At 52.5% G+C, this 24,147-nt stretch overlaps 2 protein-coding genes across 8 annotated transcripts in view; one reads left to right on the top strand and one right to left on the bottom strand.

Moving 5' to 3' along the window:
- The window catches only part of LRCH4 (leucine rich repeats and calponin homology domain containing 4), a 73,984-nt gene extending 63,871 nt beyond the window's left edge, over positions 1 to 10,113 (bottom strand). For 2 of the 3 annotated variants that reach the window (XM_079951858.1, XM_079951857.1), the window contains exon 1: positions 7,181 to 7,401. In XM_079951858.1, the coding sequence (XP_079807984.1) occupies positions 7,181 to 7,373 (193 nt within the window). In that variant the 5' untranslated portion in view covers positions 7,374 to 7,401. Of the gene's footprint in view, positions 1 to 7,180; positions 7,402 to 9,934 lie in introns of those variants that run through there. The other variant, XM_079951859.1, reaches the window with a different exon arrangement.
- FBXO24 (F-box protein 24) lies at positions 9,208 to 23,691 on the top strand. Of its 5 annotated transcripts, none has more exons than XM_079951916.1 (10): positions 9,208 to 9,526; positions 11,641 to 11,736; positions 12,692 to 12,878; positions 13,116 to 13,354; positions 14,397 to 14,658; positions 18,625 to 18,783; positions 20,207 to 20,328; positions 21,402 to 21,533; positions 21,937 to 22,107; positions 23,223 to 23,691. In XM_079951916.1, the coding sequence occupies exons 1-10, from the start codon at positions 9,512 to 9,514 to the stop codon at positions 23,550 to 23,552; spliced, it is 1,713 nt and encodes a 570-aa protein (XP_079808042.1). In that variant the 5' UTR covers positions 9,208 to 9,511; the 3' UTR covers positions 23,553 to 23,691. The 5 variants fall into 5 exon arrangements, with proteins under 5 accessions (XP_079808042.1, XP_079808041.1, XP_079808040.1 ...); XM_079951915.1 differs by having other exon boundaries at positions 11,638 to 11,736; XM_079951914.1 differs by lacking the exon at positions 9,208 to 9,526 and adding an exon at positions 10,275 to 10,354.
- Positions 23,692 to 24,147: the final 456 nt, after the last annotated feature.

Raw genomic sequence — 24,147 nt, 5'->3', positions numbered from 1 at the left:
CAGGAAAGGGCCCAAGAGGAATGCAAACAGAGGCCCAGGCGTTTGCAAAACTGCCATCGCTTTTGCCATGGGCCATCACAAACCCGCCCTGATCTGCAAACTTCCAGCTTTGCTGAAGGGATTGAGCCAAGCAGGCCTCATGCACCAACCACAGCGGGTTAATCTGCAGCAAGGCAAGGCGGAAGGGAGAGGAGTCTGTAGCACTCCCAGTCAGTTTCTCCATGCCAGAGTCACCTCCAGCAAGATCTGTCTGCTTGTGCCAGCTGGGCCTGGCCTTGAAGCCGCCTCTGCCAACCTGGTGCCCTCTGGGTGCTTTGGGATGGAAGCGCCCAACAGCCCCAGCATAATCTTGCTGCCATGCTGCCTGGGGCCAAGGGCAGATGGAGTCCAGAACCTCCGGAGGCGAGAGGTGAGAGGCAAAGGCTGCCTTTCAAGGATGCCATCAGCTCCAAGCCCAAGATGAGCCCTGGCAGTTCTGGCGGGGATAAAACGGCACTTTTTAGTGGACTCCCCCAGGCCAAGCTGAGCAAGGCTGAAGATGAGACAGCACTGCAAGGCCCTGAGCCGTTTCATCCAGGAAGGACATCTTACATCTAGTTGCGAATCCCACCCCCTTGCAAATCCAGCCTTTCAATAATTATGTTCCCAATTCACATCACTTAAATGAATTCTCTCTCCCACACACAAGTCTGTTCTGTTACACAGTGTGTCACAATTCAGATATCACACCAAACCAAGGTTAAGAAAGCTAACATTCTGCCATGTATAGTGCGATGTCCGTATTGACAAACCAAGGTTTCCAGCTGACCAGCAAATCAGAAGCGGAAACTGCGGCTGGAAGGGAATTTGCAAGCCACGGTTGCTCTATGTTTGGGGGGTGAATTGACAAACCGCCCCTAGCAGCTGCTGTTCCTCCTTTGGAGCACAACGCGCCTTAGAGACTGAGCAGGCAAAGCAAAGCGGGGGGGGGGGGGCTCCTCTTCCAACAAACCTTTTGAGATCTTTCCTAGTCTACATCTGTACTGGAACTGCTTTAAATATGTTTATGAAATGTACATCACTTGCTGCCCTGGGCGCCTTTGGAAGAAGACAGCGTATAAATTTAACAACAAATAAGTAATAAACTGTGACAGCCCCTGTGTCAAAACAAAAAAAAATTCCTTCCAGTAGCACCTTAAAGACCAACTAAGTTAGTTCTTGGTATGAGCTTTCGTGTGCATGCACACTTCTTCAGATACAGAGCCCCTGTGTGTTTGAGAGCTCAAACTCTGGTTTGGTGTGATGTATATAAACTGGATTTGGATGTTTGGAACAGAGCTAACCTCTCGTGGATGGGCAGGATGGAGACAATAAAAATGAATGTCCTTCCAAGAATGCTGTTCTTGTTTCAAAATATTCCAGTAATTAGGGGGTCAAAATTATTTAAAGATTGGCAGAAAACCCTCTCAAGATTCATTTGGCAGGGAAGGAGGCCAAGGATAAGATTTAAATTACTTACAGACCGAAAGGAGAGAGGGGGACTCACAGTCCCTAACTTGAAATTATACTACGAGGCCTCCTCCCTATGCTGGGTTAAAGACTGGATAACCTTGGAAAACACTGATTTATTGGATCTTGAAGGTGCAGACAACAGGTTCGGATGGCATGCCTACCTCTGGGCAAATAAAGAGAAGGCTCATAAAGGGTTCTCAAATCACATTATTAGGGGCCCATTATACGAAGTTTGGGAAAAAAATAAAAAACTGTTAGAATGGAGAACGCCCTGGTGGTTGTCCCCAGTAAACATCGTAACTATTAAAAAAATAAATATGGAGGAACAGAAATTAACATATGAAGATTTACTGATAAGATCGGAAGACAGCTGGAAATTAAAGCCATATGAGGAGCTGAAGGGAAAGTTGACAAGCTGGTTACAGTACCATCAAATTAACGCGATTTGGTCAAAAGATAAAAAAATTGGAATGAATGAAAAGAAATCAAAATTCCAAATTGAAATAATAGAAAATAAATTTAAATTATTATCCAAAATGTACAATTTATTACTGGAATGGGACACAAAAGATGAAGAAATTAAGGATGTTATGGTAAAATGGGCGATAGACCTGGGGCACAACATAGAATATGAAAAATGGTCAAAATTGTGGAAGGTGGGATTAAAATTCACGGCGAGTGTTGCAATCAGAGAAAATCTAGAGAAGATGATATATAGATGGTATATTACACCAGAGAAGCTAAGTAGGATGTACAAAACTGGAAATAAGGCCTGCTGGAAATGTAAAACAAAAGAAGGCAATTTCATACACATGTGGTGGACATGTGAGGAAATAAAAAAATTTTGGGATACGATATATAATGAATTAAAAAAAATATTGAGATATACATTCCCGAAAAAGCCAGAGGCCTTCCTATTAGGTATCATCGGAGAAGAAATTAAGAAAGAAGATAGAGTCTTATTTCAATACTCAACAGCAGCGGCCAGAATGTTAATTGCCCAAAATTGGAAAAACAGAAATATACCAACGATGAGGGAATGGCAAACGAAACTATATAACTTCGTCGAAATAGCTAAAATGACGCAGAGAATTAGAAACCAAAAGAATACAAAGTCAAATAACGACTGGATTAAATTTATGACATATATTGAAGGTAACTATAGTAACCTACCAAATATAGCAGGCTTGTTATGAAACTTTCGATGTATAGATAGATCAAATAACCCAACATCAGCTGTAAAAATGAAACTTTTAAAATTAAGAACCCGAAATCAGGAGGGAAGGAAGTCAGCAAGTATGTGCAATTTATCAGTTTATTTTTATTTTTTTCATTGCTGTGGTGCATTTTTTTTTCTTTTTTTTTCTTTTCTTTTTGTCATTATTTTCTGTTATTTAATTTAATAAGTATTGGGCTTAATGTAAACTTTTTCTTTTCTGTATTAGTTGTTGTCTTAGATGGTTTTGTTTTTTCTTTATGTGTGTGTGATAAATGAAACTTAATAAAAAAGAATATTAAAAAAAAAAAAAGCACGTCAAAGTGCAAGGAGATAAATAGTTACCGCTCCGGTGGGAAGGTAAACGGTGTTTCCGTGCGCTGCTCTGGTTCACCAGAAGCGGCTCAGTCATGCTGGCCACATGACCCAGAAGCTGTACGCCGGCTCCCTCGGCCAGTAAAGCGAGATGAACGCCACAACCCCAGAGTCGGCCACGACTGGACCTAAAGGTCAGGGGTCCCTTTACCTTTACCTATATAAACTGATTCAGTAAGTGTCAAGAAGGGTGTGATCTTTTGCTGGAATCCAATAAAAAGATTATATCTATACATATATGATATAGATATAGATAGCGCCCTTGACTAATCCCAGCAGGATCTGAGATGGTCACAGGATCTCTCTGGGTTCTCTGTCCCGCCTCTCACTGGTCCCAAGCACAGCGAGGTCCAAGTTCTCACACAACCAACAAACCTGGGAGGACCCCCACAGCTCCTACCTCTCACAATCTTGCAAACAAAGACACAAGGCTAGAATCCTGAACGCAATTGCCTTTTTTATTCGTATGACTAGAGTTCTACTCCACCTTTTCTCCAAGCAATTCAAGGAGGCATAAACATTTTCCCATTTTTATCTTCACAACCACCCTGTGAGGGGGGACTGGTCCACGGTTGCCCAGTGGGCTTTATGGCCCTGTGGGGATTTGAACCCTGACCTCCCCCAAGTTCTGGATTAATGTTTGCCCACTGCATCAGGCTGGCTGGACTCAGTGTGCAGGCATTGCAGAGGGTTGGACCGGATGACCCTCGGTGTCCCTTCCAACTCTGCAATTCTGTGACTCTATGACATGGATAGGATTTTGCTATAAACTAGCAGAGGAAAGCAAGATTAGGATGGCTGCAAAAGCGGCATTCACAACCCCAAAAAAACCTCAGAGGCAACTTGCTCCGGTTCTGCACTGCCACTTCCCCATGACCTAATTCAGAAGGGGTGGAAGAGGGCAAGCTGCTCAACTGCTTCTTCCCACCACAGGGACAGAAGTCATTACCTCACGCCATCTGTGCTGAACAAAAGAGGAAGCGACGCCTGACACAGCGGCACCATCCTTGCCCACTGGAACTCCCTGCCACAAGACCCAGCGATGGGAAGAAGTTTGGCTGGAGCCCAAAGAGGGCTAAACAAATTCGTAAGAAGAGACCTCTAGATCTGGCCAGTGGGGGGGCCATCTTAGTCCTGTACACCTGTGGGATACCCGCAAGCTGCAACTCTCCCCTCCTGCGGTGTCCAGAAACTGGAATTTGAAAGCAACTTGAGGCAGAGGAGAAATCTGTCCGTGGGTCACTTAGCACACAGAAGAGGCATCTGCCTGCACATCTCTGGCTTGTGGGCTTCCGGGAACCATTTGGCTGGCTGCTGTGGGAAACAGATCCTTCACCTTGGAGGGGTTGGGGAATGAAAGCAGGGATATTTCCCAGCAGCTAACTGGCGCTGCGGGTTAAACCACTGAGCCTAGGGCTTGCCGATCAGAAGGTCGGCGGTTCGAATCCCCGCAACAGGGTGAGCTCCCGTTGCTCGGTCCCTGCTCCTGCCAACCTAGCAGTTCGAAAGCACGTCAAAGTGCAAGTAGATAAATAGATACCGCTCCGGCGGCAAAGGTAAATGGCATTTCCATGCGCTGCTCTGGTTCGCCAGAAGCGGCTTAGTCCTGCTGGCCACATGACCCAGAAGCTGTATGCCGGCTCCCTCGGCCAGTAAAGCGAGATGAGCGCCGCAACCCCAGAGTCGGTCACGACTGGACCTAATGGTCTGGGGTCCCTTTACCTTTTTAACTTCACACCGGACAACAACGCAAGCCCTGGAAGTCATTTCAGCAGCCAGCCAGCCAGGGAGGCTGCAAGAGCAAAACACGCTGCACAGCCTCTGCTGACTCACCTCTTCCAAGGGGGAGGGAGATATTTTTCCCTCCCCCACAGCCCACCCCCAGCCCTCCTGCCCACCAAGCAGCACTTGCGCCGAGCGAGGGTGCGGGTGGCAGGGATTTGCGGGCGACAGGAGGCCCCCCGCACTCCAAATGGCAGAAGCGTTGCTGGGGGGGGGGGAGGAAGAGTGGGAGAGAAGTAGTCAGCCATCGACAGCAGCAGCACATTTGCAGAACGGCGGCATGAGGAAGCTATGCAAAGCGGCACAGGAAGAGAGAGCGAGGCTGGCGCATGCAAAGGAAGGCTCCCCGTCTTGACCCCCCCCTCGCAGGCTGTCACTGCCACAAGTGTCACACGCTGGAAACCAGAAGACACCCCCCCCACTTGGCTGAAGTAGTTGCTGCCGCCGCCACCTTCCCAGCTTCATCCCCAAAGAAAAGGAGACTGGGGTGGTTTTAGTGTCAGAAAAACATTATTAACTCATGGTGTGTTCCTTGTAAAAAAAGGAAGGATTCGGCTGAAGACAACCTGCTGCGTAAGCCGACTTTGAAATGCTCGAGGGCAAGGCAGATGCCAAGGCTACCCGCTTAGGAATGGCAGCAAAGGGCAGGAGGGGTCTTTTCTCTCTCCCACCCCCCACATCGCAAAGATCTGCCAAGCAAGGGCTGGGCTTCCGCAAGAACCAGAGATTCTCCGGAGATACCGTCAGATACGCCCATTTCCTTCACCAGAAAGAGACAGAAAAACCTCGCCCTCAAGGTGAAGGAAGTCGCCTGCCTTGGCAGGCACACTCAAACGCACTCACTAAAAAGTCTTTCTCTAACTGCACTGGGTGCTAAGGCAGGAACAGGGGGCTGCGGCCCTCAGATGATGGCGCACTACAACTTTCGGCATCATCAGTCACCCACACTGCCAGCGGCGGAAGGGAGCCGGGGTCCTACGTGTGGAGGGCCACAATTTCCTCCATCCCCGGGGTAGAATCATGGAGTTGCAAGGGACCCTCGAAGGTCCTCTAGCCCAACCTGCTGCAAGGCATCCAGCCCAACCCCACGCTATTGCCAGTCCTGGAAGCTACAGTTCCCAGAAGCTGCCACTTGACTTTGGGCACCTTGGTGCCCCTGTTATTTCAGCTGTAGTGACCCTCTTTTTTTATGGGGTGGGAATTTTTCATGGGCAGAGTTCAGGTCTGGCTCCTGGGCAAAAGTGATGGACGGCACAGCAAAACCGGAAGGCAGGCTCCCGGCTCCCCTCGGCTTGGAGGCCCCGTTCCAGCCCTTGCAAGGCCTCTTCACACACAGGCGCGCGGGAGAGATGGGGTTTCCTGCCCAAGATTCTGCCACATCACTCAACAACCACCCCAAACACCACTTGGCATTCCAAAACGCAGCTGCAACCAAAGTAGAGGGAAAGCCTTTGGAACTCCCTGACACAAGAGTGCCATTTGAGTATCACCGGAGAAGGGCGGGGAAATCCTGGTACTGAAAGAGCAGCGGAGCTGATGCGAGGACAAGATCCAAAAGTGCCCTAGGGTGCAGCTGTCATCCTCAAGTGACTGGACCAGGGCAGGAGGGCCCAAACCCGACTCCTTGCCTAGCCCATTCTCACCTTGGCCTACCTTGCAGGGAAGTTGTGTAAATAAAGGGGAGACGCTGGGGAATCTGGATCTGGAAGCCCCCTTGGGGGGCAGTCAATCCCTCTCAGCCTAGCCTACCGCACAAGGTTGTTGTGGGGATTAAATGAGGGCAAAACCTGGGTTCGAATCCTCCACGCAGCACCTCTTAAGCTCCCTGGGTGATCCTGGTCACCAGTGCCTGCCTCTCAGCCTAAGGTTCTCAACCTGTGGGTCCCCAGGTGTCGTTGGACTACAACTCCCATCATCCCTCAACTCTGGCCTTGCTAGATAGGGGTGATGGGAGTTGTAGTTCAACCACATCTGGGGACCTACAGGTTGAGAAAGGCTGGAACCTACCTCGCAGGGTTGTTGTGGTGGGGGGGGCTAAATTACCATGGGGAAGAACCATGCACAGAACTTGGAGGGGGGGGGAAGATGCAATACCAGCACAATACAATCAATCGATAATTTCGAAAGTGGGTGTTTGGGGAGGGCGTGGCCAAAAGAGGGGAGTGGCCAGAAAGATGAATACCCCTAAGGGAGGGGGCAGCTTTTCCCCCCTGTGGGCGTGGCCAAGGGTTGGTTGCTGGGAAACGAGGGAGGGAGCGGGAAGGGGAGGAGTCAAGGGGCGGAGTCATGGGAGGTGGGCGTGGCCGGTCTGCTCACCCGCCTGCGTGGTGTCGCTGAGGTCCCAGCGCCGGGCTGCTCCTCCGGGGAAGTGTCTGAGGCGCCGCCCGGCCAGGCTCAGGCTGCCCGAAGCCGCCGCTTCCTCCAAGGCCCGCTCGGGCCCAGGGAGCGGGCCGGGCCAGGAGGGGGAGGGCGGGGGCAGCGCGTCGGCCCCGCCCTCGCCCGCCGCCATCCCGCAGGCTCCGCTGTGCTCGCTGAGGCAGCCGCTGGCCGACTGAGAGCTCGCGGGCAGGAGCGGCGAGACCCCAGCCAAAGGGGGCGGGTCCTGAGGAGCCGCCTCGGCCTATGAGGAGCCGGCCACGCGGGGAGCCGCCAATCGCGGCGCGGCGGGCGGGGAGCAGCCGGAGCAGGCAACCAATGGCGTGGAAACGGGCCGTCGGGTTCTTCCTCCTTTCGCTCCAATCAAGGGCGCGGGCGGAGGGAGAAGTGAGGGGGCGGCTGTTGGCCAATGAGAGATCCGTGAAGGGCGCTGACTACCGCTTCGGCCAATCGCTTACCAAGGAGGCGGTTCCTAAGGCCACCACCCCCAGACTGAAAGCGCTCCGTGATTTCGCCTCGCGCCTGCCTCAGCCAATGGAATTCATAGAGGCAGGGCGTGAAACTATTGACCAATCATTAAGCAAGCAACGTGAGTCCGGGCTTATCACAGCGCTCGGAAGGAGAGAGAGAGAAGTGCGACCAATCAGGAAAGTGGCCACGCCCACCCGTACTTTTGGCGCCAACGGTTGAAAGACTGAGGCGGCGTGAGGTGACTGAGGCGGGGCAGGTCCTTTGACGGCCTTGGGGGGGGGTAACAAGAGGGCGAAGAGTAGCAGCGAGGCGGACCAATCAGCAATTTCCCTCTGGAAGGGTGGGTGCTGGGAGTCTGAGGGAATAAGACGGAGACCAATCAGATTCAGTCTCACCTCAGCAGAGGCGGGCACTAAAAGTTTGAATGGCAACGCAACTAACCAATCTACACTAGGAAAAGGCGGGACGCGTTCTGACTGGCAGGCCGTTCTCCCAACGAGATGCCAGTCTGTTGGCGGGGGGGGGGGGAAGGAGAGAAGGGCGGGAAGCCCTCCGTGAATTATGGCGTGTCTCCCTTCTCTGGGCATGTGCAGAGTGCCTCCCTGTCCAAGCCCGCGCTTGAATGATGTGAAGAAAGGGAGGCGCACCTAACAGCCCAATTCCTTTTGAAGCCTAGGAGGAAACGCCTCTGGGCATGTGCAGAGTGCTGATGAACCTCAATGCAACTGGGGGGGGCATTCTCAGATTTATTTTTATGCATTTCAGCGAGCTAAAGGTGCATATATATATATATATATATATATGCATATGCTGCTTCATTATGAACCTGGGACCCTGAGGTGGTTTGCAGAACCGTGTGCCCTGGCCAAGGTGGCGCCCGCCAGGCGCTTGGGACTACAACTCCCACCAGCCAGGCCCGTGCCAGCTGGGGGTGGCTGGGAGTTGTAGTTCCTTGTGCCCAGGAGAGGGGCTCCCAGGCTGCCCAGCAAGGAGAGTATCAGATGCCCAGCAGGGAAGAAGGAAGGAGGGGTGCCTGGGTTGGGTGAAGATGCGGGCAGCCAGCCAGATGTGGGGACGGAGGCCAGAGCAAGGGGCTGCCAAGATCCAGCCCCTGCTTTTCCAACCCTGGAAAGCTGAGCTTTGCAACAGGGAGCCCGTTCCTCAGCCGGTGTTTTTCTCTGTATTAAAAACCACTTTAACAAGCCATCCGATCTTATTGTTTCATGCTTTTTCTTGCTTGCAGGCAGGCAGGTTGGGACGCAAACGCAGGATCAGGCCCAAGTGGGGGGGCAGATATGGCCAGCATCCTGTTCAACCAGATGCCTCCATGGGGAAGCCCCTAAGCAGGATTCGAACGCAAGACCAGCCCTCTCCTGCAGTTCTCGGCAGCTGGTGTTCAGAAGTGCCTGGCCATCCTGGCTAGTAGCCGTTGAGAGACCATGCTGGACCTCGGCAGGTAGAAAGAGAGAGGCGAAGAAACCTTCCCTAACCTGGTGCCCTCCGGATATTCTGCAGGAAAACTCACACACCGGCTGAGTTGCTGAAGGCTGCAGTTGTGACACCTGCCGGTGAAAGGAGGCATTGGGGAACTGGAGGACAGAGCGAGCTCTAGTGGGCCAAGGGCCTGGATGCCTGCCTTCTCTGGAACTGAGAGTGGAGACTTGTGGGTTATTAGAACTAGGGGGCAAGATCTAGAATTCCCGAGTCCTCTGGAAGGGCAGGCTAGAAGCTCTTGACGCCAAGGTGCGCTCGGAGGGTGGAACGGCCAGCTGGCAGCATCAAACTTTGCATTTTGCCGCAATGTGTGTTTCCATGGTACGTTTAATCACTTTGGGCAGCTGTAAAAACATGGGCATTACTTAAGGCAGCCTTCCCCCAATCTAGTGCCCTCCAGACATTTTTGGGCTACAATCCCCAACGGCCTCAGATGGCTCAACCGTACGGTGCCGGGGCTCTTGGGAGTTGTAGTTTGAAAAACCGAGAATGCACCAGGCGTTGGGGGAAGGCTGGCCCAACCCTCCCAATACCTCTGCCTAGTCCTTCTACTCTCAGAATAAGTGGAATCAGAAGCAGCTACGAGAGTAAAGCCAAACATTTCCCCTATATGCATTCAGAAGCCACTGACAACACCTCTCTTGGGTATCAGCCAGTTCTGGATGTTGCAAATGGAAAGTAGGAGAAAGGACAGAACGGATACTGACCAATCCACCCTTTGTCACTCACCCCTTTCTGGGTGCATCGACGAAGCATCTCATTTAACATATATTAATAACGAGAGATGTCACTATGACTCCAAGGAGAGAAAGTACTGGCCTTAACCCCCATAACTCACTGCCCCTTAGCGGAGGAGCAGAACAGACTGTGGAGTGCTGGTACAAATCAGAGCTGTTAGCACGATCCCGGCCCTTTGGTGCACACCTTGCCTGGTCTTTAATCCCAGGACCCGGTGGTACCTAGTGCACAGGTCATAAAGACAGTCCCAGATAGGTGCTGATGTCACAGTGCCCCAGTTACCAGGGGAACCCCTGTCTCTGTGAAGCCATCAGGACGGCCATTATCACATAGTGCCATGTCCCCCGGGGTGATTCACCTTGTGGGCAGAGGCATTCATAAGCCTTGGCCATGCTGGGCCCAGCAACAAGGGTGGGTCTGAGAGCTCACACCCACCGCGCAAGCGATGGCTGGGCGGGCAGACATGAGCGACAGGCGCATCGTCCGAAAATTCAGAAGGAGAAAGCTCCAGCGCTTCTCCCACATCTCTAGCATTGAGGAACCGCTTGGAGTGAGCATGCTATATTTTGGCTGCAGGGCAGGGCAGACACCTGTGTGGGGATTTTTCCAAGAGTGGGAGGAGGAGGAACGGGGAGCGGAGAGCTTTTCCCTTTCAGTTGACTGAATTGGGGATGCTGCTTCTTCCATTGCTTGATTGCATGTGCAAATTAATTTAAAATAAACTGTCTAGCCAAATCGGTAACCAAGATACACAATATTTTCTTCAAACTTGGAGAAATCCACACAAGCTGACTACTTTGACAAGTCAGCACTGTGACTCACCACGTTCTGAAAAATCTTTGAAAAGTGGGTTGGAAAGGATTTGTCACATAAAAAAACCAAAAAAAACCCTTCAACCCAGAAGAGTACTGTGGCAATTAATTACGGCATAAGCTTTCATGGACTACTACAGAGTGCAAGTCACACTCTGGTCATGCCTTTGTGCCTAAGTCCAGGTCCAACGCAGCAAAGCAACTGCACGAAAACTTTGTGTTGCCTTTGCTATGTGAAAGAAGTGTCACATAAGCTGTTTCTAATTGGACAAAATAGCTTTTCAGCATCAAATGTGTAATTATCTTCAAGGGAGGGAGAAAAATCCCAGCTAGATGTTGATTTCTAACGCAGGGTCGTGTTGCCTCCTGGTGTGCAACCAGGGAAATGCACTTCCAAGGCTGCCCGCTATCTCTCAAGGCACTGCTGCTAACGTTCCTATTCCATCCACAAGGCAGATATAAATTATTATGAAACTGGTTTCACCTTGGTGGAATAAATCACGGTTTCCCTTAAAGTGCCCTGGGCAATCATGGTTTGGGGCCAATGCTGAGAATGCTTTGGCAGAGATTGTGAGTCAGCCTGCTCTCTGAAGGCAAGACATGATATGACAGAGGAAGCCCCTGGACCGGACAGAAGCTTGTCACTCTTTTCTGTGGGTGTGACAGCCAGAAATTCAACTGGGGGAGACATTTTTCTGACACTATGTCCATGTAGTGATGGGGAAGCTACACCTTGTGAAATTCTGCTGTTCAGTTTTTAAGGCAAGGGATTCCTAGGGATATCAAAACCACTTTGAAACTAAGCCCTGAAAGAGGAAAAAAAATTCCACCTGGCTGCTCACACCCTTGTCCCCCTCTCCATCCTCCTTCCCCTCCCCTCAGCAGCCCAAGAAGAAGCGGCGCAGCTCATCCACTGAGACCACAGAAGACAAGAAGGGCAGAGGAGATTCCATCTCTATCCAGGTCTTCCCTCCAGAACTGGTGAGTGAGGCTGCCTGGCTGTGGTCCAGGAGGTGGGGACAGCAAGATCATAAAAAGAGCCTGCTGGATCAGGCCAATGGCCCACCTGGTCCAGCATCCTGTTCTCACAGTGGCCAACCAAATGGCCTTTATGAGAAACCCGCTAGTCAGACCTAAGAGAGCAACTCTTCCCCTCCTGCGACCCTATCTGCCCCTGGACTGTCTCGCCAGAGTGGTGCATGCTCTGGTTATCTCCCGCTTGGACCACTGCCATGCACTCTACATGGGGCTACCTTTGAAGGTGACCTGGAAACTACAACTAATCCAGAATGCGGCAGCTAGACTGATGACTGGGAGCGGCCGCCGGGACCACATAACACCAGTCCTGAAAGACCTACATTGGCTCCCAGTACGTTTCCAAGCACAATTCAAAGTGTTGGTGCTGACCTTGAAAGCCCTAAACGGCCTCAAAAGCCCAGTATACCTGAAGGAGCGTCTCCACCCCCCTCGTTCAGCCCGGACACTGAGGTCCAGCGCCGAGGGCCTTCTGGCGGTTCCCTCCCTGCGAGAAGCGAGGTTACAGGGAACCAGGCAGAGGGCCTTCTCGGTGGTGGCACCCACCCTGTGGAACGCCCTCCCACCAGATGTCAAGTAAATAAACAACTACCAGACTTTTAGAAGACATCTGAAGGCAGCCCTGCTTAGGGAAGCTTTTAATGTTTGAGGCATTACTGTATTTTAATATTGTATTGGAGGCCGCCCAGAGTGGCTGGGGAAACCCACCCAGATGGGCGGGGTATAAATAATAAACTATTATTATTATAAAGTATTATTTCCAGCAACTGGAATTTGGAAGCATTGCTGTCTCTGACTGTGGAGGCAGGGCAGAGAGAAGAGCACACTAGTTCAGCGAAGTGTTTGTGTGTGTGTGACGCTCCCTGCGCTCACCTTGACTTTCGTCCCTCCTTCTCTCCAGCTGTACTACATTATCTCCTTCCTGCCTGTCAAGGATGTGGTGGCTCTGGGCCAGACCTGCCGGTACTTCTATGAGGTGTGCGACAGTGAGGGGGTCTGGCAGAGGATCTGCCGCCGCCTTTCTCCTCGCCTGCGGGACGAGAACTCTGGTGGCAGCCGGCCATGGAAGAGATCGGCTATCCTCAACTGTCAGTATACCTCAGTGGTGAAGCAGAGGGGGAGGAGGAAGGGGTGTGGTTTTTTTTGCTGTATGAGAAAAAGTTCTGCATCTGCCTGGGCTGGGGGCAGCTGAAGAGGGCTGGCCGATCCCGCAAAAGGGGATCCCACCCTGCCCCCATTCCCCAGGGAAGGGAGCGGTGTAGCTGTGGCAGCTCCTTCAGACAGACCCACTCCCTCTGTCCCTGGGGGGTCTCTCTGTCCCGCAGACACCAAGGGCTTGTACTTCCAGATGTTCAGCGGCCGCCGGCACTTTGTCAGCAAGACGGTTGCCCCACTGCTCTCGCACGGCTACCGGAAGTTCTTGCCCACCAAGGACCACGTCTTCATCCTGGACTACAACGGCACCCTCTTCTTCCTCAAGAACGCCCTGGTCTCCTCCACCATGGGCCACATCCAGTGGCGCCGCGCCTGCCGCTACATGGTGCTCTGCCGCAGTGCCAAGGACGTAGGTGCCTGGGAGAGGAGAGAAACCCTGCGGTGTGGGGGCGGGCTGCCTGTCCCCACTGCTTCCCAGAGGCCGGAGCAGGGCAGGACATTCTAGAGCCATGGCCTGGCATTGGAGCTGTGGGCAGAATGCAGTCCCAGTTGAGAGGGAGGGAGAGAAAGGAGACGGGCAGCCTAGGTCAGCTTCAGTTATTGCTGCCTGGATGCCTGCCTTGTACAGCTGCTTGAAGAAGTGCGGCTGATCCTCTGGCCCCTGGCCCCGTACCCATCTTAGAGGGAGCTGCAGTGGGTAGGGTTAATGCTACACTGGAGGAAGAGAAAGGTGCCATCTTCCTTGAAGGAGACAGTGGTGGGCCAAATGCGGGCCAATAAAATTAAATCATGAAAAGGTGGAGGTGTTATGTTTTCATGTCCAGGAGGTCCATAGCATGGGGTGCTCCTGGACCCAAGTCTGTCACTGAAGGCTCAGGTGGCTAGGAGAGCCAGTGTGGTGTAGTGGTTAGGAGCAGTAGACTCGTAATCTGGTGAACCGGGTTCGCTTCCCCGCTCCTCCACCTGCAGCTGCTGGGTGACCTTGGGCCAGTCACACTTCTCTGAAGTCTCTCAGCCTCACTCACCTCACAGCGTGTTTGTTGTGGGGGAGGAAGGGAAAGGAGAATGTTAGCCGCTTTGAGACTCCTTAGGGTAGTGATAAAGCGGGGTATCAAATCCAAACTACTACTCTTCTTCTTCTTCTTCTTCTTCTTCTTCTTCTTCTTCTTCTTCTTCTTCTTTGATGTGAGTTCTACACTCTGGACACTTCCAGACCCTTTAGTACCTCCCTTTAGGGAAAGGCGTCAGACAGTCCTGTGGCACCCTAGTTTCTTTCCCCAGAAGCTGGTTGCCCCAGGGCTCTTTGTGAGAGGGGAGGGTCTTCTCTGCCACCCCTGTGCACAGCCCGGACTTCTTCCCCCTCTAGATCCCTGATCAGTTCCTGCAGCATCCCGGGATCTCCGGCCTCCTGACCCTGAGTGCCTCCTCCCTCCTCCTTCTTCTGCCTGCAGTTTGCCACGGACCCCCGGAGCGACACTGTGTACCGAAAGTACCTGTACGTGCTGGCCACCCGCGAACAGCCGGTTACGGCAGCCGTGGGGCGCAGCGAGGGCTCCAGCCCAGCCGGCAGTGGGCGCCTCTGCGACTGCGTGGAGGTCTACCTGCAATCCAGCGGGCAGCGGGTGTTCAAGATGACCTTCCACTTCTCCATGAAGTTCAAGCAGATTGTGCTGGTGGGGCAGGAGACGGAGAGGTCCCTCTTGCTCCTGACAGGTGAGCCCCTGCAGGGATTGAGAGAGAGAGTATAAACACAGCAAAATAGAATAATAGATGCCGAATAAAACAATACAGAAGTAGAGGAAAAGGGGATATCTGGAGCCAAATGTATAGAGACAGAAATCCATACCAAAAATCAAACGTAATAAATTAATATCGCAAAGTTCCAAGTAACACAAATGGGTTTACATTCTCTGGTACCTTATTACTCCAGTACATTAGACTCCATTTCTCAATGAATATATCATATTGTTGTCTACCCTCTCTGGTTCTTACCATGTACAGTCGTACTTTGCTTTTCAAACACCTTGCAACTCAAACGTTTTGGCTCCCGAACGCCATGAACTTGGAAGTGAGTGTTCCAGTTTGCGAATGTTTTTTGGAAGCCAAACGTCTTCTACAGCCAACTGGAAGCTGCACCTTGGTTTTCAAACGTTTTTGGAAGTCGAACGGACTTCCGGAATGGATTCTGATCTAGAACCAAGGTACAGCTGTATCTGAGCTTAACTATACATACTGCATCCCAGATTTTAGGTACCCATTCTCTCATGGACTATATTCTCATTTTAATTCCAGCTTTGAGAAATAATAATTCTGGCAGCAGTTAACTGCTAACAGTGGCTGCAGTTTAACAAATGCTTCACACGCTGAGCCTCATTCTCACAGAGAGATTTGCTAAAGCAGCAGTTCCCAAACTATTTACAGTGGAACCTCAGGTTACACACGCTTCAGGTTACAGACTCCGCTAACCCAGAAATATTACCTCGGGTTAAGAACTTTGCTTCAGGATGAGAACAGAAATCGTGCTCCGGCAGCACGGCAGCAGCAGCAGGAGGCCCCATTAGTTAAACTGGTGCTTCAGGTTAAGAACAGTTTCAGGTTAAGAACTGACCTCTGGAACGAATGAAGTACTTAACCCGAGGTACCACTGTAGTTTAATTACCGTATTTTTCGCACCATAGGACGCACCGGACAATATGACGCACCTTGTTTAAGAGGGGGGAGAACAAGAAAAAAAATCTCCCCCTCTCTGCCTAGCGCCCCTTCAGCGAAGCGCCAGGAGGCGCTGCGCAGAGAGGGGGAGAATTTCGCCCCTCTTGTTTTCCCGCTCTAAAACAAGGTGCCATTTAAGGTGCGTTCAGGCGGCTACCTTGGAAGCCTGGAGAGCAAGAGGGGTCGGTGTGCACCGACCCCTCTCGCTCCCCAGGCTTCAGGTTCCTTTCAACCTGCTCTTTGGGGCTGGCAGGGGGAAGCCCACCACCAGCCCCAAAGAGCAGGTCAGGGAGCAGCGGAAAGGCGCAGCTGAGAGGCTCCTGCCATAGTCACGCGTCACCTCTCCAGCCAGGAGAGGGTCGCGGGGCTATGGCATCTTCGCTCCATAGGACGCACACACATTTCCCCTTCACTTTTGAAGGGGAAAAAGTGTGTCCTATAGAGCGAAAAATACGGTAATTCAGCAAAACAAATGAACTTGGTCCAGTGTTGGTACCACTCTATTCTGCCTTGGTCAGAATAGACTACACCTGGAATGTTGCGTTCAGATTAAGAAGGATGTTGACAAGCTGGAAGGTGCGCAGAGGAGGGTGACCAAGATGATCAAGGGTCTGGAAACCCAGCCTGATGAGGAATGGTTGAGGGAGTTGGGGATGTTTAGCCTGGAAAAGAGGAGACTGAGAGGAGACATGATAGTCTTCTTCAGATATCTGAAGGGCTGTCACATGGAAGAGGGAGCAAGCTTGTTTCCCTCCTGCTCTGGAGAGCAGGACTCGAACCCATGGCTTCAAGTTACAAAGAAAGGAGTTTCTGACTAAACATCAGGAAGCACTTTCTGGCAGTAAAAGCCGTTCAACAGTGCAACAGATTCCCTCAGAAGGTGGCAGGCTCTCCTTCCTCGGAGGTTTTTAAGCAGAGTTTGGATGGCCATCTGTCTTGGATTCTTTAGCTGAGAACCCTGCATTGCAGGGGGTTGGGCTGGATGACCCTCAGGGGGTCATCTGTGGATGGGCTTGATGAAGTGATGCTGTTTTCCCAGTGCCTGGTTTAAAGTCGCTTAGCAGGAGTCTTAAATCTGGAGTCCTGGAGAGAAGTTGGAGGACCACATTAAAGCCAAGTCCCACCAAATATACGCTGCTGGAAATGCAACAAGGACCTTCTTATTCCCTGTCCCTAGTGCAGGAGAGCAATCAGAAATAGCTTTGAAAGCCATTGTATTTTGTTAAATATAATAATAATAATAATAATAATAATAATAATAATAATGATGATGTAATAATAATTTATTATTTGTACCCCACCCATCAGGGACGCAGGTGGCGCTGTGGGTTAAAGCCTCAGCGCCTAGGACTTGCCGATCGAAATGTCGGCGGTTCTAATCCCTGCGGCGGGGTGCGCTCCCGCTGCTCGGTCCCAGCACCTGCCAACCTAGCAGTTCGAAAGCACCTCCAGGTGCAAGTAGATAAATAGGGACCGCTTACCAGCGGGAAGGTAAACGGCGTTTCCGTGTGCGGCTCTGGCTCTGGCCAGAGCAGCGATGTCACGCTGGCCACGTGACCCGGAAGTGTCTCCGGACAGCGCTGGCCCCTGGCCTCTTAAGTGAGATGGGCGCACAACCCCAGAGTCTGTCAAGACTGGCCCGTATGGGCAGGGGTACCTTTACCTTTACCTTTACCCCGCCCATCTGGCTGGGTTTCCCCAGCCACTCTGGGCGGCTTCCATAGAAACCAAAAATACACTAAAATATCACAGATTAAAAACTTCCCTGAACAGAGCTGCCTTAAGATGTCTTCTGAATGTCAGGTAGTTATTTATCGCTTTGACATCTGCTGGAAGGGCGTTCCACAGGGCAGGCGCCACTACCGAGAAGGCCCTCTGCCTGGTTCTCTGTAGCTTTGCTTCTCGCAATGAGGGAACCGCCAGAAGTCCCTCGGCTCTGGACCTCAGCGTCCGGGCAGAATGATGGGGGTGGAGACGCTCCTTCAGGTCTACTGGACCTTTGAGGCCATTTAGGGCTTTCATGGTCAGCACCAACACTTTGAATTGTGCTCGGAAACGTACTGGGAGCCAATGGAGGTCTTTCAAGACCGGTGTTATGTGGTCTCGGCGGCCGCCCCCAGTCACCAGTCTGGCTGCCACATTCTGGATTAGTTGTAGTTTCCGAGTCACCTTCAAAGGTAGCCCCACGTAGAGCGCATTGCAGTAGTCCAAGCGGGAGAGGTGTTTTGCTCTAGGCTCTGGCCTAGTCAGTTGTAAATAAATGATCAATGCACTTCTGTACTGGAGACCCTGAGATGCCCTCCCCCAAATTACCAAACCTGGTCCTCCCCTTGTGGCGAAAGGGGTGAATGCAGAGTATATGCACAGGGCATGTGCAACAAGGCATGGCCTACAGTCGCCCTGACCTGGTCCCTCGCGTCGTGCTCCTTTAATAAATAATAATAATAATAATAATAATAATAATAATAGTAATAATAATAAATTATTTATATACTGCCCTCCCCAGCCAAAGCCGGGCTCAGAGCAGCTAACAACAATAAAAGTAACACAGCATTCTAAAATCAATTCAGAATCAAATTAATGGCAACTATTGGGCTAGAGTTCTGTGAGGATTACAGAAGGAGGGAGTCAGGCTGTGCCCTGGCCAAAGGCCTGGTGGAACAGCTCCGTCTTGCAGGCCCTGCGGAAAGATGTCAAGTCCTGCAGGGCCCTAGTCTCTTGGGACAGAGCGTTCCACCAGATTGGGGCCACAGCCGAAAAGGCCCTGGCTCTGGTTGAGGCCAGCCTAATCTCCCTGTGGCCTCCAAGATGTTTTTGTTTGAAGACAGTAAGGTCCTCCGTGGGACATACCAGGAGAGGCGGTCCCATAGGTACAAGCGTCCTAGGCCGTATAGGGCTTTGTGCATGTGGAGGCAAGCGAATTCCGCAGTCACTTTTTGTGGGGTGTTTTGTTTCCCCCCCCCCCCACAGAGGAAGGGAAGATCTACAGTTTGGTGGTGAACGAGACCCAGCTGGACCAGCCGCGCTCCTACACTGTGCAGCTGGCTCTGCGCAAAGTCTCCAAGTGCCTCCCTCACATCTCTGTCCGCAACATGCACTCCAACCAGAGCAGCGCCGTCTATCTCACAGGTAAGCAGAAGGTGCCCTCCAGCCAGGCCAGTCTCTGCCCAGAGGCCGCCACAACCAATAGGGTCCAGAAACCAAGCCGCCTTATTATTATTTATTACTTATGACGAACGGTTGAGGGACCTGGGCATGTTTCACCTGGAGAGGACAAGAACCGAGAGGGGACAGGAGAGCTGCCTTCAGGTATCTGAAGCATTGTCACACAGAAGACGGAGCAAGCTTGTTTTCTGCTGCTCCGGAGGGAAGGACCTGGGCCAACAGATCCCAATATGACAAGAAAGGAAATTCCAACTATTGAAGCTATTTGACAGTGGGGCAGATTGCCTTGGTGGACTCTCCTTCCCTGGAGTTTTTTAAGCAGAGGTTGGGTGGCTTCCTGTCAGGAATTCTTGAGCTACAGTTCCCGCATTGCAGGGGGGTTGGACTAGATGACCCTACAGTGGGCTCCTCAACCTTGTGCCACTGCTGTCACTATTGGCCATTCCTCTGTCCTCATGAAGAGGCCAGAGATCACACATGGCAATGTGGTCTGCCCCCAAGCGGGTGTACAGGTGATATCAGGAAGCCCAAACTGAGCTGAGAGAAGGCTGAGAAGTGGGGGTTGGGGGGGCATGTTATTGGTATAGGGACGCGGGTGGTGCTGTGGGTTAAACCACAGAGCCTAGGACTTGCTGATCAGAAGGTCAGCGGTTCGAAGCCCTGCGAGGGGGTGAGCTCCCATTGCTCGGTCCCTGCTCCTGCCAACCTAGCAGTTCGGAAGCACATCAAAGTGCAAGTAGATAGATAGGTACCACTCCGGCAGGAAGGTAAACGGCGTTTCCATGCGCTGCTCTGGTTCGCCAGAAGCGGCTTGGTCATGCTGGCCACATGACCCGGAAGCTGTACGCCGGCTCCCTCAGCCAGTAAAGCGAGATGAGCGTCGCAACCCCAGAGTCGGCCACGACTGGACCTAATGGCCAGGGGTCCCTTTACCTTTACCTTAGGTGGAACCACCTGAGGTGCAAGCGGAAGGAACCAGTGGTGGGGAGGCTTTGGTTGGAGAAGGAGGGAGGCCTCACCAGCTATTTCCAGTAGCCCCTATTTCAGCACTGAGAAGGGGAAGCTGCATCCGAGGCAGCTGAGGAGGAGGATCACAGATGAGAGTGGGAGAAGGCGGCCATGGGGTGGTGAGGTGATAAGAACCAAGTCTGCCTGAGCAAATGGGGCTTAAGAAGAGAGTAGCAGGAGGGCAGCGTCCTGAAAGCCCGGAGCAGGAGTTTGAACCCAGTGCAAAATGCCACGGGCAGCCACTGCAGTGGGGAGCCCTTCACCCGCACAACCCCAACCTCCTTGCCTGGGCTAGTTGGATTCTGTTCCGGGGGGGAGCCCTTCTGCCTCTGTGCAGGGCCAGGGTTTGGCCAGCAACGATCTTGCATCTCCTCCACAGACGAGGGCACCGTCTACTTTGAGGTCCACTCGCCCGGTGTTTATCGCGACCTCTTTGGCACCCTCCATGCGTTCGACCCGCTGGATCAGCAGATGCCCCTGGCCCTCTCCCTCCCGGCTAAGGTAACCCAGAGGTGGGGCTCTGTCCTGTTCCCCGCCCTCCCCTCTCCCACCAGGGGAGGACTTCTTCTTCTTCTTAGTGACTTAACAACCATCCAAACAGACAGACAGAAAAAAAAGCCCACCTAGATTCAGTTGCACGCCACCCTAATCTCTGAGCAGTGCGAGATTCCAGGGGTTCCCAGTGCTTACCCAGGGTCTGTGTTTCCTTTTGGAAACGAGGCACAGCGGAGACTGCGGTGTCTTTAGGATATACGGTTTATTTCGAAATATATACATGAGCCTACGATGGAGGCGTTCACAGCAAGAGGGTCTTGTAGCCAATGACATTGGATTCAAGCAGGCGTCAGACCTTGATCTCAAAAGCTGCTCTGACTCGCCTGCTTGCTGCTTTGTCTCTCTGCCACTTCTTTGACTCTTGCCCCTTCTCTACGCTTCCCACATTGCTTCTCACCTCTCTCCACTAAGCTCTGGTTTCATCTGCTGAGGCAAAGGGGCCTCACCCATTTGCCATCTGAAACGGACTCCTTTCAATCCTTTTGTTCTCTTAATGGCCCATCGCCCAGGCCATCCCTCAACACAGGAGGAGAGCCTGGCTTAATTAGCTGTTAGCACATGCTGGATCAAATAATTAGAAGTGTCTGGCATGCGGCTTAACACCCCAAGTCTTAAAGGAGTCTGACACTTGCTGGGTCCAGAGATGAAAGTGGTCTGACACCAACAAACAAATCTTCCCCTGGTGCCAAAATGTTGTTGGAAACCACAGAAGTGTTATTGTGCTCAGGTCCTGATAGCAGGATTCCCATTGAAGCATCTGGTTGGCCACTGTGAGAATAGGAGGCTGGATTAGGCAGGCCAGTGGTGTGATGCAAAGGGCCCTTCTTAGGGAGAGGGAAATGCTCTCTGCATGTGCTCAGGAGCACCGATGGATGAATACCATGTGTTTCAAGCAGCAGTGGTGACAAGATTCAGGCTGGATATGATGGGAGTCCTACTTGAGATTAAGCCCCGTGTCCTCGCTCAGGCCTTAGGTGTGGGTCAGACTCTCTCCCTTCCCCTCTCCCGCTTTGTGGCAGGTCCTCAGCTGTGCCCTTGGCTACAACCACCTGGGGCTAGTGGACGAGTTTGGGCGGATCTTCATGCAAGGAAATAACCGCTATGGCCAGCTAGGCACAGGCGACAAGATAGACCGCGGGGAGCCTGCCCAGGTGAGAGGAGAGCAGACCACCCTTCCTGGGGTGGAGTGGGGACCCTCAGAGCTCCAGGAAGCATCTGAGCCCTTGCAATGTCCTCATGGCAGAACCACCTTTATGGGCCGTGTCAAGCTCAAATCAGGCATTGTGACACATAGAAATGGTTGTCCCTTTTCAGCCTTGAGCCCCCTTCATGGTGACCACCTGGCAGGGATTGTCTAGCTGGGATTCCTGCATTGCAAGGAGTCAGGCTAAATAGCACTCGAGGGGGGGGTCGGGTCTCCTCCAACTCTACAATTCTGTGGTTCTACGCCCATTTCACCTGAGCCTCTGCCAGCAACAGGAAACATCCCTCCAGCAATCATGATGGCTGCGAATCCTCAGCCACGCTCTGATGCCGCTGTGCTCCCTCTTGCAGGTGCACTACCTCAAGTGCCCCATCGACCTCTGCTGCGGCCTCAACCACACGCTGGTGCTGAGCCAGAGCGGGGACTTCAGCAAGGACCTGATGGGCTGTGGCTGCGGAGCTGGAGGGCGCCTACCCGGGTGGCCGAAAGGCAGCGCTTCTTTCGTCCGGCTGCACACCAAGGTGAGGGGGAGAGAGGTGGGGTGAGGCCAAAGCGTGGGCAGCCAGGACCTGGGAAGTGGGCTGCATAGCCCGTGGGTGTCTGCCGTGAAGTCTAGTCATTCCCAGCCATCTCTCCTGCCCCCTTCCTATGTTATGCTCCGATCTTTTCTGTGCACATGGATATTTCAGTGCGGCAGCACCTACACTCTGGAACTCCCTGCCTCTTGACATCACTGTGCCAAAAACATTTTTGTTTAGACATGCCCACCCAGGCATGTAGAATGCCAATTTATGGTATGCCCCATGGAGGACCTTAAGGTCCATAAACAGCAACACCCTAGAGGTCCCAAGCGCTAAGGAAGCTAGATTAGCCTCAACCAGAGCCAGGGCCTTTTCAGCACTGGCTCCGGCCTGGTGGAGCACTCTGCCTCATGAGACCAGGGCCCTGCAGTATCTGATTTCTTTCCGCAGGGCCTGTAAGATAGAGTTGTTCCGCCTGGCCTTTGGCTTAGAATCAGTTTGATTCCCTCCCCCTCTTTCTTTTTTCCTTTCTCCTCCTGTGATGAGGCTGCATCCTAATGTTTTAATGTTGTATTTTAATCTTTTTTAAATTGTATTTTAATCAACTTGTTTTTATTATTGGTTAGCCGCCCTGAGCCCGGTCTTGGCTGGGAAGGGCAGGGTGTAAATAAATTTATTATTATTATTATTATTATTATTATTATTATTATTATTATGATCCACAAAACTGCTTCAAAACCCTGAGTGTGGTTTTATCTCCTGATCCTCAGCGTCCGGGCTGAAGGGAGGGTCCCAACATCCCCATGGCATCCTCCTGAGTGCAGAGGGTTGTGTGCTGCCTCCTGGACACTGTCTCCAACCCCTAGGTGGCTTTAAAAGGCAAAAACATGGTGGAGTAGGAGAAGGCTCCTAGCCAGGAGGGCTATTTGCTCTGCCTCCACAGTCAGAGGCAGCCATGCTTCTGAATCCCAGTCGCTGGGAGCCCTGGGAGGGGAGAGGGCTCTGCTCTTTTCCCACAGGCCTCTGGTTGGCTGCAGTGAGAACAGGCCATGGGCCTAGATGGGCCATTGGCCTGATCCGGCGTGGCTCTCCTGAGATCCGTCTCCCCCTCTCAGGTGCCACCCTGTGCCCGCCGCATCTGCTCCACCCGCGAGTGCCTCTACATGCTGTCCAGCCACGACATTGAGGAGGTCCCCGCCTACCGCGAGCTGCCGGCCAGCAAGGCAGGGGTGGCGCCGAGCGACACGGAGGCCATGGCGGCCCGGGCGTGCGAGGAGTACCTGAGCCAGCTGCACAAGTGCCCGACGCTGGAGGGGCGCATGGCCAAGATGAAGGAAGCCGTCGGCAGCATGCCCCTCATGACCTTCCAGAAGGACTTCTTCTGGGAGGCTCTGGACATGATCCAGCGGGCGGCGGAAATCCAGGAAGCCCCTGCGCCCAGCTAGCTGTCGCCGGCCGCGGCTCCCTCTCACCCCGCCCCTCCTGTCACCCCACCCCACCCATTAGACGCATCATGGATCATGATTAACCGATAGAGAAGACTTCAGACTGAACAATTGGGCGTAAATAAAGCACAAGATCTAACGCAGCCTCCCGTGGACCGTGCTGGGGTAAGTGATGAAACGGCGGGGCTGGGGCGTCCTTGGAGGAGCCCGGAAGGGGCCGCACGCAGTGCGTGGGTGCAGAGGTGCGCATTGCCAACATCGTGTGGTTCTTCAAATCTGTGGTGCTCACCTCGTAAAGGGTAGGGTTGGGAAAGCTTCGGGAAAGGGCAACTCGCCTAGGAGGAAAGGTTGTGGCGTTTGGGATTTTTGAGTTTGGAGGAAGAGGCGACATGATAGAAGTTTTGAGTGTTGTGGAGAAAGCAAATGGGCAGAGTTGGAGGCGTTGGTGCTTCTGAGGACCAGTTTCTTGCTGGAACCACAGGAGGGGAGAGCGTCGCTCTTGTGATCAAATCCTGCTTCCCATAAGGGGCATCTGCTTGGCCACCGTGAGAACAGGAGGCTGGACTAGATGGGCCCACTTAGGCCTGATCCAGCA

The sequence above is a fragment of the Podarcis cretensis genome (genome assembly GCF_951804945.1).
Source record: "Podarcis cretensis genome assembly, chromosome: 13".
Lineage (NCBI taxonomy): Eukaryota > Metazoa > Chordata > Lepidosauria > Squamata > Lacertidae > Podarcis > Podarcis cretensis.
Note: the sequence above shows the minus strand (reverse complement) of the source record. Positions and strands in the feature narration are given on the sequence as shown.

Excerpts from the sequence above, each read along its gene's own strand:
- FBXO24 (XM_079951912.1), top strand. The coding sequence starts at position 10,389 with ATGGCTGGGCGGGCAGACATGAGCGACAGGCGCATCGTCCGAAAATTC. Across the intron at positions 10,494-11,637 it reads GCATTGAGGAACCGCTTGGA|CAGCCCAAGAAGAAGCGGCG; the intron begins GTGAGCATGCTA and ends CCCTCCCCTCAG. Across the intron at positions 18,784-20,206 it reads CAGCGCCGTCTATCTCACAG|ACGAGGGCACCGTCTACTTT; the intron begins GTAAGCAGAAGG and ends TCTCCTCCACAG.